This window comes from Vidua chalybeata, chromosome 18, assembly GCF_026979565.1.
Source record: "Vidua chalybeata isolate OUT-0048 chromosome 18, bVidCha1 merged haplotype, whole genome shotgun sequence".
Lineage (NCBI taxonomy): Eukaryota > Metazoa > Chordata > Aves > Passeriformes > Viduidae > Vidua > Vidua chalybeata.
Genome location: NC_071547.1, coordinates 7557133 through 7572487, shown reverse-complemented (window position 1 = coordinate 7572487; position 15355 = coordinate 7557133). Strand labels below are relative to the sequence as shown.

At 42.0% G+C, this 15355-nt stretch overlaps 1 protein-coding gene across 5 annotated transcripts in view; it reads right to left on the bottom strand.

The window, feature by feature from the left end:
• The window catches only part of ARVCF (ARVCF delta catenin family member), a 164335-nt gene that overhangs the window by 35260 nt on the left and 113720 nt on the right, over window positions 1-15355 (bottom strand). For all 5 annotated transcript variants that reach the window (XM_053959464.1, XM_053959465.1, XM_053959463.1 and 2 more), the window contains exons 7-8: window positions 14376-14547; window positions 7628-7699 (exon numbers count right to left, since the gene is read on the bottom strand). In XM_053959464.1, the coding sequence (XP_053815439.1) occupies window positions 7628-7699; window positions 14376-14547 (244 nt within the window). The remainder of the gene's footprint in view (window positions 1-7627; window positions 7700-14375; window positions 14548-15355) is intronic.

Sequence of the window (15355 nt, the reverse complement as noted above, 5' to 3'; positions counted from 1 at the left end):
GGAAGTAAATGCAGCTGGGCAGTAAAACTTACCAAGGTTTCAGTTATGCACTGGTTTATGTATACACTTTTCTATACAAAGCATCATAAATAATGCAGTTGAACTTCTCAATTAAAAAAACACAGTAAGTGTAATTCGCATATTGAGAGCGCAAAGCAATTCACAGTATTAAATATTTGCAAATTTCTCTCTGCAACATGAACGTCTCAGTTCATTCCCACAGTATCTCACCAGGGCAAACCTCTACCATCCACCTTTAACGGAAATTATGGTTTTATTTCATTTTTATATCACTGTACTGCTAGCAATAGCTGGGATACAGCATACTTCACCAGAATTCTGCTGTTTTTACAAACATACCACATACCCTCCATTTGCATTGGTTATCACAGAAGCAGTGAAAACACTAATTATTTTAGTGAAGGTAACTATTCTAGCTATTATTTTGGTGAAGTGATTCTTCTAGTGAAGGCAGTGGAACTAGCAGGCTCTTCATGAACAGGTTCACTACAACCCCAGCAACTGAATGCTATTAACTTGCTTAAGGCCACTGAGAAAATCAGTAGCAATGCTGGACTGGGAAAATCAGACTCTTCTCCTTCCAGTTCTGTCTTTAGCTGAAGCTCCAGATCACTCCATCTCCTTATTAGCTGCTGTAATTACCATGTGCTCTAGTGGAGCTCCTGCTGTTTAGTTTTTTATAGGCTACTTTATTATGCAAGTATATATAGGCTCTTCCTGTTTGAGATGCCTAAATCTCATTTTCTGTGCACTTAAGTTGGCCACAAACTCACATCAAGCTGGAAAAGGAATTTACCACCTGGGATTCCTGTCTTCTGAAGATACTGCTAGTTATTATAATAGATCTACATCCCTGGGTGTCAACCTCAGGCAAAAAGGAGCTGGAAGCTGACTACTGGAGTCTTTTTATAGTCCCATGAGAGCCACAGGTCAAAGGACCTAAAAGAGGGGAGGGAGAATCTTGCCTCCAACTTTCATCTTTTCTCCCTCATGTGCTAAGGGAGACTAAACATTTGAGAAGGATAAAGAAGAGGAATAGCTGTTGACGTTGATTCACTATTTCCAAGATAACCAAAGTATCTTAGAAGCGAGTCAGCTTTTTCTCATTCAGAAGGAAAAGTCTGAAATTATTCAGAAACAAAGCAGTCATCTTAACTCATCCTGCATGTGACCTCTAGTTGTTAAGACAGAGATAGAAGACAAAGGAAAAATCAGGAGTTCTATAGGCAAACACATTATAGCTGAGCCAAACAGAGATGGACAGGAACCACCACCTTATGACTTCAAAAAGAGTTTCAGCTTCTATAAATACAGAGCTGAATGGAATTCTCAGATCATTACAATTGCTCCTCCTGTCTCCCTCTCCCAGCAGTTGTTTCCCACTGGTCCCTCAGCTTAAACTTCATGACCTAAACCAGAAAGACATTCACACTATGAAGTGTCCATGCTGGAGTGGGGAGGTGTTAGTGGCATTTAAATAGCACAGTTGAAATTTCTTCTTGGTTCTATATCCTCCATGTAGCAGAACTATTTCAAGTCCCCAGCTCAAATCTTCCTGACACAATCCCTCACCTGGGCCATTTACAGTATAGTCTACTCACACAAACACTGTGCTTTCCCTCAGTCAGCTCCAAGAGCTTTTCTGTTCCACAGATGCCATTTCACCCCTACCAGGAATCTAGCCTTTCTTATCTGTAAACACAGGTTTTGCCTGGATGTCCCTATGGATGAAGCAAGGGACTGGAAGCCACAGCTCAGGGCTGCAATGTCAAGGCATTCTCTGAAGCCAGAGAGCAACAGTTTGACAAACACAGCAGCCATTACCAGGAGGCAAAGCCAAAACTATTCTTCACATTCCTGAGCAGACAGATAACACCAGAGCTGGTCCTGTAACAGTCTCGAATTCCTCTCATATGATTTTGTGGAATAACTGAACACACAGCAGAGCTGTGGGTCTCAGCAGCACTGCTGTACACAGTTACTGTACCGGGTTTCAGTCATATCATTTAGTATTTCTCCCAGAAAAGTATTTTTTTCCTTAGAGTCTCCAAAGTAAGAATACTGTGGGACAGAATTGTATTACCAAGTGAAAAGAATTAGTGGCAGAGACAGAACAGTACCCCTGGATCTCCAATTCACAACCCAACGGCATCCCCCCGATATGATTTTTGCGAAGCCTTCAGTTTCAACCTTAAAACTTACAATTTATGTTCTACATATTTAAATTTAACAGATGGATAAGAATCATAAAGAAGTTTTCACCTGTAGAGCACAGCTCAGCAGGCCAGGAAGCAATTCATGCATGTGTCCACCAGCTCTGAACAAATAAGAATACTGAACGTAAGAATCAGAGGAGATTATGACAAAAAAGGCAGAGGATTCCAGAACAATTAGCAGTCAGCTATGGAAACACTGTGTACACAAGAAAGGAAAAACCCACAGGTGCCTGCTCTGAATTCCTTGAAAATATAGGGGAAAAAGAATGGGAATTTAAAGGTACCAGATTAGAGAAAGTTTGGCAAGTGCAGGTTCCATATGGGAATTTTCTTATTCAAGGCAATAAATTTTCTCTGACTCAAAGCACTGGAAGACAGATGAGAAACCTTTCACTGCTTTGTACATTATGAAAAACACATGGGACCAAAATGAATACTCAGCTTAGGAAAGCAACAGAAATAAGACATACTTAATAATTCTGATCAGAATTCTCAATAATGTGCATGAAATGCTCAAAAGATGTTAATACAAGAACATGTTACTTGCTCTCACAGAGGAGATCTTCCCAGTCCCTGAATTTCCAGCAGCAGGAACAGGAGGGGTGTGGATGGTGCCATTAATCAATCAGTTCTACTCACTTATTCACAATACGACAATCAAAATTAATGATGGAAGGGAGCTGGAAAGGGCAGGTGAGTGCTTGAGTCAACTTGTCAAGATTTAAAGAAAGCAAATTAAAGCAGCAGTGAAATGCGAACTGCAGCCAATCTTAATTACAAACTAAAGCCAGAGTAAAGTGAAGTTTCTCTCTCCTTCTACTACATGTTGCCTTTAGCTGAAGACAAATTGCTGGCACTTTTGTAATCTACTAAGTTAAAGTCATTACCCTGACAGTGCCAGGAAGTCTAATTTCCTGGAGCAGTAATACAAAGATTTATAAGGGAATTTAAACACTTGCCTTCTGGAATAGAAAATCTATCATCAGCATGAGGCTACACGGAAAGTGACTAAGAATTTCAGATAATGGAGAAGAAGAAATTCACCTGCTGACAAGTTCATCCAAAATCTCATTCCCTGCCTACATAGGCTGCTGACCAAGGGTAAGTGTACACACAAAGCTGAGCTTTCAGATAAATTCAGCTTGTCTTTGCTGTCCCCACTGCAACAAAATAGACTTCTTCAATTACAAGCATTTTTAACACTAGTTCAGTATTTCAGCATAACCCTCTCCTAAACTTATGTTCCCATTAAAATGGAATTAGACTTAAGTAATCAAAAAGGAAAATAAAAATTAGTAAGCAGCTTAATAACTGTTTTCAAGGAGAAAATGAGCTAGCTCATCCACCAGGCTGAAATCTACCTGCATGTCTCGTTATGGCTGAAGATTTTCAACTCCCTAATGAGATAAACTGAAATGAGAGCTGAACTTCAACACCCAAAGCTCCCAAGAGCAGCTACTGTTCTGCCCTCAGACCTATAAGCACAAACAACAAAGCCATAAGATTTGCTTAAACCAGACAGCACAGAGGTCTGGATTTAATTAGGAATAACCTAATGCTGATTCCACATGAAAAAACTGTTCTACTCTTCTGGACTTTCTCCTCCCATACTCCAGCACTGAGGAACAGAGGTGGACAGTCCAACACCTTCACAGAGGAGGATTAAACACTACAACCACTGAAACATATTTGGGGGGCTGACACACATCAATCCTGATTCAGTTCAGAAAACCTTATTGCAGAGGTAATGCCATCTGAGACACTGCCTTCCCCTGCACAGATATGATTAATCCTCATCTTCCCCCAGTGCCTGAGCCTCCTGCCACTATTCCTGCTCAGAAGTTAAGGACTCTGTGAACAAAGCACAGGAGTTGTACTATGCTACGTATTTAATGTGTACACAGGAGAAATCAGCGCTTTGGTAGTGCAGAAGGGAACACGCTGCAGAGGAGGCAGCCAGCACCACTACTGCTGACCTACTTTAGACTGGGGAAGGGATTTCAGTAAGGCTTCCCCCCCCCCACCAGAAGCAGCAATTTTTGAAAGTTCTAAATTTAGCAAGGTTCTGAGGACAGCATTCATAATTTCTTGTCAGTGCTGTTCCCTTCTCTATGCAAGCTCATATCACTTACCCCCAAAATTTATGCTGTCTTTGACTGCCAGGAAAAAAAAATATGCTCCTTTCAACAAAGAGGAAACAAGAAGCTTCTCTTTCACAATCTTTCCTCATGAGGACAAGAGTACTCTGGACACTGCCAGGGCATATACATTAATTTTTTAATATCAGATGAGACAGCTTCTGAAAGCACTGCAAGTTGTCCTGTCTGACATTATCCAGTTTACCACAGATAACAACCCTGAACAAGAAGCTTTCCCCTGCCAGAATGGCTAGCACATAAAATTATTAAAGGCTTAGAAATGGTTTCAGGGCTGCTCAAATGATGTGCTGCAGCAAAACCTGATTCCCATTAAAAAACCAGGAGCCATCAGGAAGAGACTCTAGTTCATCACTCTGAAAAAGAGAACTGCCTTCCTTCATTCATTCCTCACCAGAACAAACAAATTTCAGGGGGGGGGGTGGGGGGAAATGTGAAATACTAGCATTTAAACTAGGTTACAACTCACAGGACCCTTTGGATTGTTCAGGATATGAGGATGCTCCCAAGATGTTGTACAGCAGGACAGATGCTCTGAAGGACTGAGAAACCTCTGCACCCTGCACAGACACTAGCCAGTCCCCCCCCCACAACCGACAGAAGTTTCTGGTTTTATGTTTGGCTGCAGGACAGGCAGAGATTCCTGCCATTCAAGTAATTTGGAGCCAAAATTAAGTTTCCAGAACTGATAGAAAATAGGTCTGGAGTAGTCTGCTGCTACTAGTCCATGGTTTTTTAAGTGATCACAAGCATACTCTCAATTAAGCTCAGTGGTCATACCTAGGAGTATCTCGAAGGGAAACCATGATGTCAAGTTCTTGAAACGACATCTTTAGACACACCAGATAAGCTCCATGGATGTTGACTGTAAGATTACAGTAAACTTAACAACACTACATCCCAGTATTTGTTAACTACCACAATGTTCATTTGCTGCATTGAATGAACAAATCTTATTACTGCAGTTTCACTTGCTCGCAAAAATTCCAGCTGAAAACTCACTTTAAAATGACTTTAATAATACATGAAAGAGATTAATCTATAATTGTTGATTTTTGAAATAGCACTTCATCATGTCACTCAATCTGAGTGCTTCTGATCATTAAAACTTGCATGATTTTTCCATCTCGGTAACGAGGTTCTACCTCAGCTGAGAGCTGATCTCATCAGAGTCAATTATACTCTATAGAAGAGATCTGGCCAGAGTTCTTAAGGGTTTTAAAACGGCAATTTTATTGTTTTTATTTCAGTGAACAATTTAAAGTTCAAGCAACCTTGTTAGAACCTTTACTATCCAGGAATTCTCAAGTAAATTAGATGCCTGGCAGGAAGCTACCAGCAAAGAAGTGAACAAAAATGCATCAATGTCTTCATTTTTTTACTCTTAGCACACAAGTCAATAGTTACTTTTAAAATATGCCTTTTTTTCCGTGTCAAAGTGCTTCTTTCAAAATGCTGTGGGATTAATCTCCTGACCTTTATCTATCATGAGATATGTAATCTATTTGACTTTGATAAAATGGGGGTATCTCAAAATTATCAGACAACCTCTTCAAGAGTGTGAGATTTCTAGCAATTGAATATAACAAGCTGTGTTAGCTCAGAGATAGATCCATCTCCCATCAGATCTGCACATCACTGCTACCATTAACAGAGCCACATGAAAGCATTTAATCTTATTTTAAAGAAAGCTACGCAAGATACATTTCCTTGCAGAAATTGTTGATTTCCATCTTTTCCCTCTAGTGGCACCGACATTCCAATTGCATTTAGAAAAGAACGCAAACGCTGAAGCCTTTACTATATTTTGCATTCCTTTCTTTTCCTGCATCCTAAAGGTGTCTCCTTGCTCTGCACTGTTATCAGCTCCCAAGCTGAACTGATGGCAGTCAGTGAAGGCTGATTAGAAGTATCCTGCAGCTCTCTAAACAGGATGGTACTGTACTGCAGCTTCTGAGAGGTTCATTAATATCTTGCATTATTTCACAAGATACAGAAGATCTTGTGCAATAATGCACCAAATGAAAATCAGTGTTTAGACATGAGACTAGAGACTGCATCCACTATAAAGGGTGTCTGTAAATAGATTTATCTTCATCTTAGGATTAGGTTGCATATCATCAATCAGAGTTTCACTGTGAATTTGAGTGCAGCACTATGTATGTATAATTATTACACCATTACTGACTACCAGCACATCTCTAAGGATCTCAGACATGGCCTCTGTTGTTGCTCTCAGTTAACACCAAGGAAATTGAAGCACAAATAAGTGGACTGGACCAAGGTCAGCGTAATTCAGGTATCCCAAATCCATTGATCTCTCCACTGAGTCGGATTGTCTCTTTACACTCTCCAAAATTCTCTAAGTGATGTGGGAAGAGTTTAAAATTTTTCTTCTGAGGAATACTCAGGTAGTTCTGGGTATTCAGAGCTCATTAAAGTGAGGCTGACAGGGTGGCATGGCAGCAGTTGCCATGACAATGGCTGGATCTTTGCAGAGACATTGCACACACTTCAAATCAAAACCCGTGCAAGTCTCAAAAACACTACCCAATGCTCTAAGAATTCTGACAAAATCCCAAATCACCTCCTAATCTCCAATTTAAAAAAGTACCATGCATACAAGAAGGGAATGCAGATTGTGAAAGATTCCACCTCTGCCAGAGCTGAAATACAAAAGCACAATGCAGAAGAATTTTTCTGTGAACCTCCCAGATTTTGGAAAACTGCAAGTACCACTCACTACAAGACAGGGAGGAATACTGTGCTCAGGGGAAGACAGACTATCAGTAAAGGGAAAAATCTCCAATCCCTGCTGTTACCCAATTCCAGAGAACACTGAAGAATGACAGAGATGCCAGGGAAGAGAAAGGGTTAGTGCCAAGCACCCTCACCAAGTGCATTTCAGAACTCCTTACGGTCAGGTGTGGTGCAGGTGAGTTGCAAATGGAGCTGTAGAGGAGGAGAGCCTGTACTCACCCCTCTCTGGAGTTACAATCACCTAACACCAAATCAGACAGGCTTCTACAAGACTCCACCAATTCAGCAGTCTCAGATAAAAATTCATATCCAGTATTCAACACTAGATAACAGCATGCACAGATATATCCATTATCTCAATTAACTGGCTACAAAAGAAAGATCAGCCTGATATGCTCATGTCTCAAGTCCCTTTTAAGTGCCTCCAGCTCCCAATCTACTTGTTATTTCCAAAAGCACAAACATTAGCATTACCTTTTGCTGCTTCAGACCGCTTAGGCAAATCAAGTGTATCAAAATTCCTGTCCAGATCTCCATTCTTCTTTCCTGTGCAAAAAAAAAGACAACAGATGGAGAAGATTGTCAGTATACTGACAGGTAAGTTACTGTCATGTGCATCTACAAGATAGGAGAAGATACAGACCCAGAATATAAATCACAGACTGCTATCCATAATTGTGTGTATCTGACTCGCAGTCCAGCTGCACAGCTGTGGTTTCAGCATGAGCAAACTTAGGGACAAACACCCGTGCTGCTTTCAGGTTGATCTTCAAACATTCTTAGCACTAGTGTTTCAGAGACTCTTAGGAGTGCTTTAAACCTTGAAAAATTGTGCCATTTCCCATCTTGGCAAAGCTGTGCCCCTCCATCAGAAGCCCAGTGTTTACTTGTTGTTTTCACAGACGAATCTTGACCTGAAGCTTAGCTCAAACAAAAACTCAGCAGCAGAGCAAAAATAACAAAGCTTTGCTTTGCAGCCTCTACTCTCAATGCAACAACCAGGCAGGAAGACCTAGATTTAATATATTGTACAGACAGCAGCCAACAACTTAACCTTGAATTGCCCTTCAATCGACAAAGCGTCATTTTTGCTATTTATTAGAAGCTAATGGAAATAATTCCATACTTTTGCTAAGAAACAGTATCAAACTATTACATCAGCTTTAATTTATACAATCTTTACATACAACAGAACAAAACCTGCACTTTTAGTTAGGCTGAGAATTCAAGGTTATGTGAACACATGGGGAGAGAAGGGTTAGTTTCCATGCCCCCAAGGAGACACACTGCCTTGGGTGAGCCCACATGGATGCTGTGGGATAAGCAAGAACCTTGCCATCAGAGGAATACTGGCAGCAGGGAGAGATATTTAGAAGGCAGTGCAAGAATCTGCATGGCTTCTGAGGACAGCAGTGTACAACTTAGCTTTCCCAAATTATTCTGAGAGGATAAAAATCAAGTTATTTAGACCCTCTCCCTCCAGAGCAGGGAAGGCAGGTGCAATGGGATGAATTTAGGCAACGCAATTTAAGCTGCCAGAAGTGGCTTCTGCACAGGGACTACCAGGCTGCTAATGGAGGTTTTACAGAAAGGGCTGGAAGCTCCACCAGTCAGGCTGCTTAAAAGCAAACAGGAAAATGGTCCTTGAAAATGTAATGGGGAGATTAGTCCGAGTCTTGTCTGCCAACAGGTCACGAGATAGGAAAGGCCAGTCCCTGCCTTGTTACAGCAGGGGGTTGGTACATGCACAGCAAATTCAACGGGTCACTCTTGACAAAAGGATAAAAATACTCACTACTTTACAGAGAAGAATTAGAGCTTTTAAATACCATTATGAATATTTAGGAATAACATTAAGAGGGAAACCCCCCCCTTCAAGGTAGTATTCCATCCTCTCCCTTTCTTTGGGAGAGGATGGAATCACACCCTTTTCTTTTGAAATGCCAGCACAGGAATACCAGCCAACTTCAACTGTTGTGCAAAACATGCACCTAGAAGTTCTGCTGATCTGAAGTAATTTCCTTAACTGAAGTACGTAAAAGCCCATCTAAGCAGCCAAAAGGTCATGCAGCCAGGTACCACAGCACTCCTTGAAAGGTATCTTTTCTAAAGGAAGGGACAGGAATCAGTGAAATTTCACAGCCTTCCATCATTTTTTTGCTCTGTGAAAGAAGCAACACATTGCTTGGGGAATGAAATACCGGAAAGAAGTGCTGTACATCACCAAAAGACTTTGCACTTCATAATGGCAGCTGAACCCAGTTACTGGCTGCAAACCCTTGTTGACCCTTAGGGCACTGACAGGAAAAAGCAGGGCAGAGGGAATTAAAAGGAAAAAGCATTCAAGGAAGGAAGTCAGTGTAGGGAAGATTACAGACTTAAAGCAGACCCATAATGTGACTCCATCTTATCTACAAGTAGGACAAACTGTTTTTTCACATGACCCCAAATTTCATGTCTCTGCCATTAGATAGTTTAAACCTCAGAACATATTCTCAGAGAGCCAGCCAGACCTTACTTGACACAACTACTCATTTCAGAAGTTCTCTCTATAATTTAAAGGTTGGTTTGGCACTTCTACCAGCCCTGCAGAACTGAGATGGCACAGTAAGAGCTCCCTTCTTCCCAGTGGCAGTGTTTAGTAAGCACTGTGTCTGTGCACAACTTATTAAGGAGGAATTGTCCAGGAGTGCAGTGTTGGCTGCTATTTTTGAGCTGGGAATGCCAAAGCAGCTGCCTATTTACTGACCCATCTTTCATAAAGACAGCACCCTCCACCTGTGCTCTGGGCTCCTCAGTTGCTGTCTCTCCTTTTCTGGGCCAGACAGCAAACACTGGCTGGTTTGTATCTCGGCCCTCTAAGGAACTCCCACCTCACAGGTCAAAGCCCGTCTGTTCAAAGCAGAAGCTGCCAGCTGCTTGCCAATGGCAGCAGTACAGAACACAGAACTCTGACCAAGGGGATTTCAACTCTACAAATTACTTGCTTAATCAAATGGATTGCGTTTGGAAATACCCCAAGCACCTACATTTCCAGGGCTTTTCTATAGAGACAAGGTGAGCAAGCTGCAAGAATGCTCCAAACCAAATCCAATCCAGAAAGCAAAGGTTTCAATCTGAGGCCCAGCAGCTATTTTTCCTATTTGATTTTTACAAATACTGGGAAATTTCTAAAAAGGTGACCAAATGTAGCAATTCAGGAGTCCACTGATTAAAACCTTCTCAGCCATCCCCATACATCCCTGATAACACAAGAAAATCAGCATCACTGTCAGATTCTGTAGCTCTGAACACCCTGCTCTGTCCCTTGAGTCTGTGCATTTGTTCACAACAGGGATGTGAACACACACACAACCCATGTGGCTGGGATTTGTGTGGAGCACACCATTGCCTGGATCTTCACAATCGGGTTGTGCACCACAGGGATGCTGAAACCACAGCACCAGCTGCGCTTGCAGTAGGAGAGAAGTTTAAGATCTGTTTTTGTACATTTCAATTTCCACCCATGTCCAGGTTCTCCAGGTTTTCTAGCCTGAGGTGTGTCAGAGAAAAGCCAATGCTGGATGGGAAGCACAGCTCCAAACTTTGCCAAGAGACAGTTTTGAACGTGCCTGCTGACAGGCCTGTTTTATGAGACCTGGCTGTACGATTGGCACAGCACTCTGGTTTGGGAAAATTGCCTGACATGAGACTTGCTTGTGCAAGATGCAATTTACAGTCTCTGAAACGGAGGGATTAAAATTCTTCCCCTCTCCCCCCTTGCTACTTTTCATTATGTAATAAACAACCAAAATATGACCTTCAGCATTTTTTCCATCTGTCAGAAACTCGGTACAGACTCTGAAGTGTGACCCAGCATTATTAACCACTAATGTTGCTGTTGATCTTCCTCAGATGTTGTTTTGCTTTACCGTATAATCAAACCATGGTGCAAGACAGACTACTTCTGCTGAAGGATTAATTCCCAAATGCTTTCTCTTTCTGGTTGAAATAAAAGTTTAAGGGAAAGTGCTTCTTCATAACAATCCCACCTTATCCTCCCCGCTGTTCAGTAACACAGCCACTGAGCTGGCCACAAAGGAGTGACAGAAACCAAGGGCTGAGCTCTGTCCTGCCAACAAGTCCATCCTCCACAGCCTCACCACTCACAGTCCAAAAATCAGTGCTCTGCAGAACACTGCCCAGCACCATTTGTTGGTTGGTTTTTTCCCCTCCCCAACATTTCTCCTTTGGTCCAACCCTCCAGAACCCATGAAGTGAATGAAGCAAGTGTCACAACCTGAAAATGCCCCTGCCTTCACCCCCTAATCAGTCTTAGTAATGGAGTCCCCCAGGCACCCACAGCCTATCAACTTCCCAGCCAAGGGAAGCTTTAGCCTCAGACTTGTGTCTTCCAGGTGCAATTTTACTTACTGTGCTGGGATGAGAAACTGAAGCCTATTCCCTGAGACAGGTACTGGGGCAGCTTTCTCCAGCTCCTGTGTGTGCCAGTAACAGAGCTCCAGCAGCCCAGGCACGTGCCCAAGCAGAAAAAGTACCAAGTACCCCTGAGAACACGCACCCAAGCTGCTGCAGCTCACAGCCCCTTCCAGCCCCCAGAGCAGCCAGCAGAGCCTTCCATCTGACAGGCCTGGTGACACAACCCACACCTGGGTGTTCCTGCTCTCCTGGGATTAGCAGACCAGCTGCACAGCAATCCCCCTACTGCACTTACACCAAGAATGAATAATTCCTTATGTTTTCCATTTGTGGTATGGAAAGACCAAACTGCAAAAGCTCCCTCAGAGGATTTTTCCACGGGTGCTGAAACAAACAGGAGGATGCACTGCTGGAGCAGAGGAGAAGGTGGATGAACAAGACCTCGATCTCAGCTCTTAGCCTTGCATGTGAAAGCCAAACAAAGCATGTTATGGTGATGATGAAAAGAAAGTATTGCAGACTCACCTTGATTGAACCACTCCTCTAATTACCAGAAAAGCAGCAAAAGGAAAACAAAAATTTACAGGATGAAGAAAATACAAAGGAACAGTCACAAAGAGGCAGAATTTCATAGAACAGGTTCAAAACCTGAGCATTACAAGACTACAGAAGTTTCATCAATTAAAAAACCAAACCATGTTCTCCCTTTTGTTCCTCCTAAAAACCCCCAATCTTTCTTTGCACAGCCTTTTTTTTTTCCTTTCTCTTTTTATTAAATGAAAAGGTGCTCACAGAATTGAGGGGACAGAAGGATGACTAGCCCTTTGCAGAGGTATTTGAAATGCTGTGATCAATGACCGTGAAATAAAATAAACATGGAAACACTGCGAGATTAAGTGAACAAGAAAGGAGAGAACAGATAGATTTTGAAGTTCTAGACTGAGAAAATTAAGGTAGGTTCAGACCAGTATCCACATAAATTTAACAGCGAGACAAGGGAGCTTCTCTTTATGATTTTAAAAGCACATTTATGAATGGATTTTAACTTTTATTTTTTAAGCACAACAGTCATCTGAGACCCTCTATTCTTTTTATCTACATCCTACAAACTGTGAGCTCAGCATTATCACCAGTTGATTTCCCTCTGGGGAACAGCACACTTTCAAAAGAGCATTGCAAAAAGGTGAAAAAACCATTAAAATGTATTGTCATTTCCTGCCAACCACACAGAGCCAAACCCAAGCTGTCACTGAGTGCCTGCACTGCTTGCTGCAATCCACGGGCTCATCCCCAGCATCAGATGATTTTTGAGACCGACTTGCCCAGAAAGACGTGACCTGGTGCTTCAGCTGATGCACAGAAAGCACCCGGGTGCACAGCCCCAGGAGAGGAGTCCCTAGGTGGGCACAGGCAGACACCTGGTGTGGGACACACACCTGAGAGTGCTCCTGTCACTGCCATCGAGGGGGTGGAGGACAGGTCTCCCTCAGCACAACATCCTCTTCCCACAGGCCACTCAGAGCTTTTATGGCTGAAAGTGTTTCCATTGAGTGTGCTGCTCTCAAGCAAAGCAACAATATGGACTGCAAGTGGCAGGGAACAGGCTCGAGTCCGCACACATGCAAGGTTTCCAAAGGGTATCACAGGTTCAGTCACTCCCTGTGAGAACAGGCTGGCCAGGCAGGCAGAATTACTTCTTTAGTTTTCCCCCCAGTCTTTAGAAGATTCCCATCAATTTTTTATTTTAAACAGTTTAAATGTAGTTGATGACAGATTAGTCTGCAAAAGCAAGTTCACACTGTGATGACTTCCCTAACACATATGGAAACACGTAATATTTTAGTAACTTGTGCAGGTCAGATCAAAGACTAATGTGCAGCACACAGTTCATCATGTTCAAACAACTCCATATCAGCTCTTTAGGGGCAAAACCCTTCCTTGTACCTGGCTATAAATAATAAGCCAGGATGTGTGTACACATAAATGAGAAGAATGAAGCCTAGACAGAAAATGGAATTAATTATCTCTGAATTCATCTAGAACAGTCATTTCTCTAAGAAAGGAAACAGAATTCAGTCTAGAATAGTAATTTCTCTAAAACAACAAAGAGAATGGATATAATTTGAGTGCCTCCTTGTAAAGGAAACATGGAAGGGGGGTTACTGAGGCTATTAATCCTCTCATAATGAAACTCATTTGCAACACTCATGCCCCAGAGGAGAGAACAGGTCTAAAAGTGACTGACAATTAAAAGCTACAAAATCGTATTTGCAATGTAAATTACTGAAATAGTGACTGAATTGGGAGGTTGTATGTTTTGGTTGAGTGGGAGGGGAGGTTTTTAGTTTGTTTTCAAGTATGAAAGTCTGGAAGATGTACAGGCAGGAGTGCCATGCACAGGGATGGATGGATGGATGGATCCGTGCTGGCTTGGCTTCCTGAGAAGGGCACACATGCTGCACATCCAGGCAAGGGGACCGAGCAGAGATGTGACAGATGCAAGAACACAGCAATGCAGAGGAGAGGCAGAGCACATCCACCTTTTTCCAACAGCAGAATGTCATCTGTCAGCATGCAGCATTCCTGTTTAAAGCCAAACAAAACTACAGCAATAGTGGAAAAAAGAATCCCAAACATCCAACAGTGATGTAACACAGGAGATAAACACATGCCAGGACACTGCAAACACTCCACAAACTGCATCATCCTAAACGAGCACGATGAACGTGCTTGCAAGAGCAGGACTGCACAGCAAAATTACCCCCAAATCCATTTCTGGTTCTGAGCTTTTTACAACACATACCTTTAGCTTTTTTTCCACCAAAACAACCAGCATCATCTTTCTTCTTCTTCTGGGAGCCTCCTGTGCCTGTAGTCTGACCAGCATCCAGTTCTTGGTACTTATCAGCTCCAGGGACCTCTTTGTGGACATGATAGGAAAGGTTCCGCATGATGCACACACAATTCTCCACAGACTGTTAAAAAGAAATTATGTTTATGAAGTATTGCACCGTCTTACCTGCAAACCATTGTATTGTACAGAGAAGGAAAGTCAAAAAAGAAGGCTACCTGTCCCAGGAAAATCATGTAGCTCTCAAGGAAGATTTAGTCAACACCCTTAAATTAAAGTTCATTCTTCTTCTAAACCTCATTTTATTTTTCCAAAAGTGAAGCGCTTTATAAATAGCATCCATTCAAAATGAAAACTTTCTAATCAAAAATACCACTTGATCTTACATAAAGAATACCATTCACCAAAAGATCAAACACACAGCAGAAAATGATCATATAAGGATCTTATTTTAATCCAAGTCTCTCTCTCATTCTTCCAACATTTACAGTCTCCAAGGGGCCCATTTTATTATATTTTCTCTGGGTCAAAACCTAGGCCTTGTGAGGATTTCAATGCGAACACACGTTGTCCTGCAGTAATAGCTAATCCCCAGCACATCGGGTTCTGACAAGAGCAGTGCTCTGTAGGTTGCAATGGAAACCGCCAGGTGGTTACAAAATCCACTTCCAAAATTACCTGATTAAGTAACAGGGCTTTGTAACCCCCTTGTTCAGGCCATCACATGGTGAGACTCAGAATAAAGTAACGATGCTTTACAAACCTTCTGGTGTTATAAAGAATAGTATGCTCTTTTTTTAACAGGTTAAAGTTATGATGTTCCTCATGCATATAAATACACTTTTAAGTGCCATGGGATGACATGATGATAAAAACAGATTATTAAAATCTGCACCAAAAAAAAAAACAAGCCACAGTGAAAGTGCTGCAGG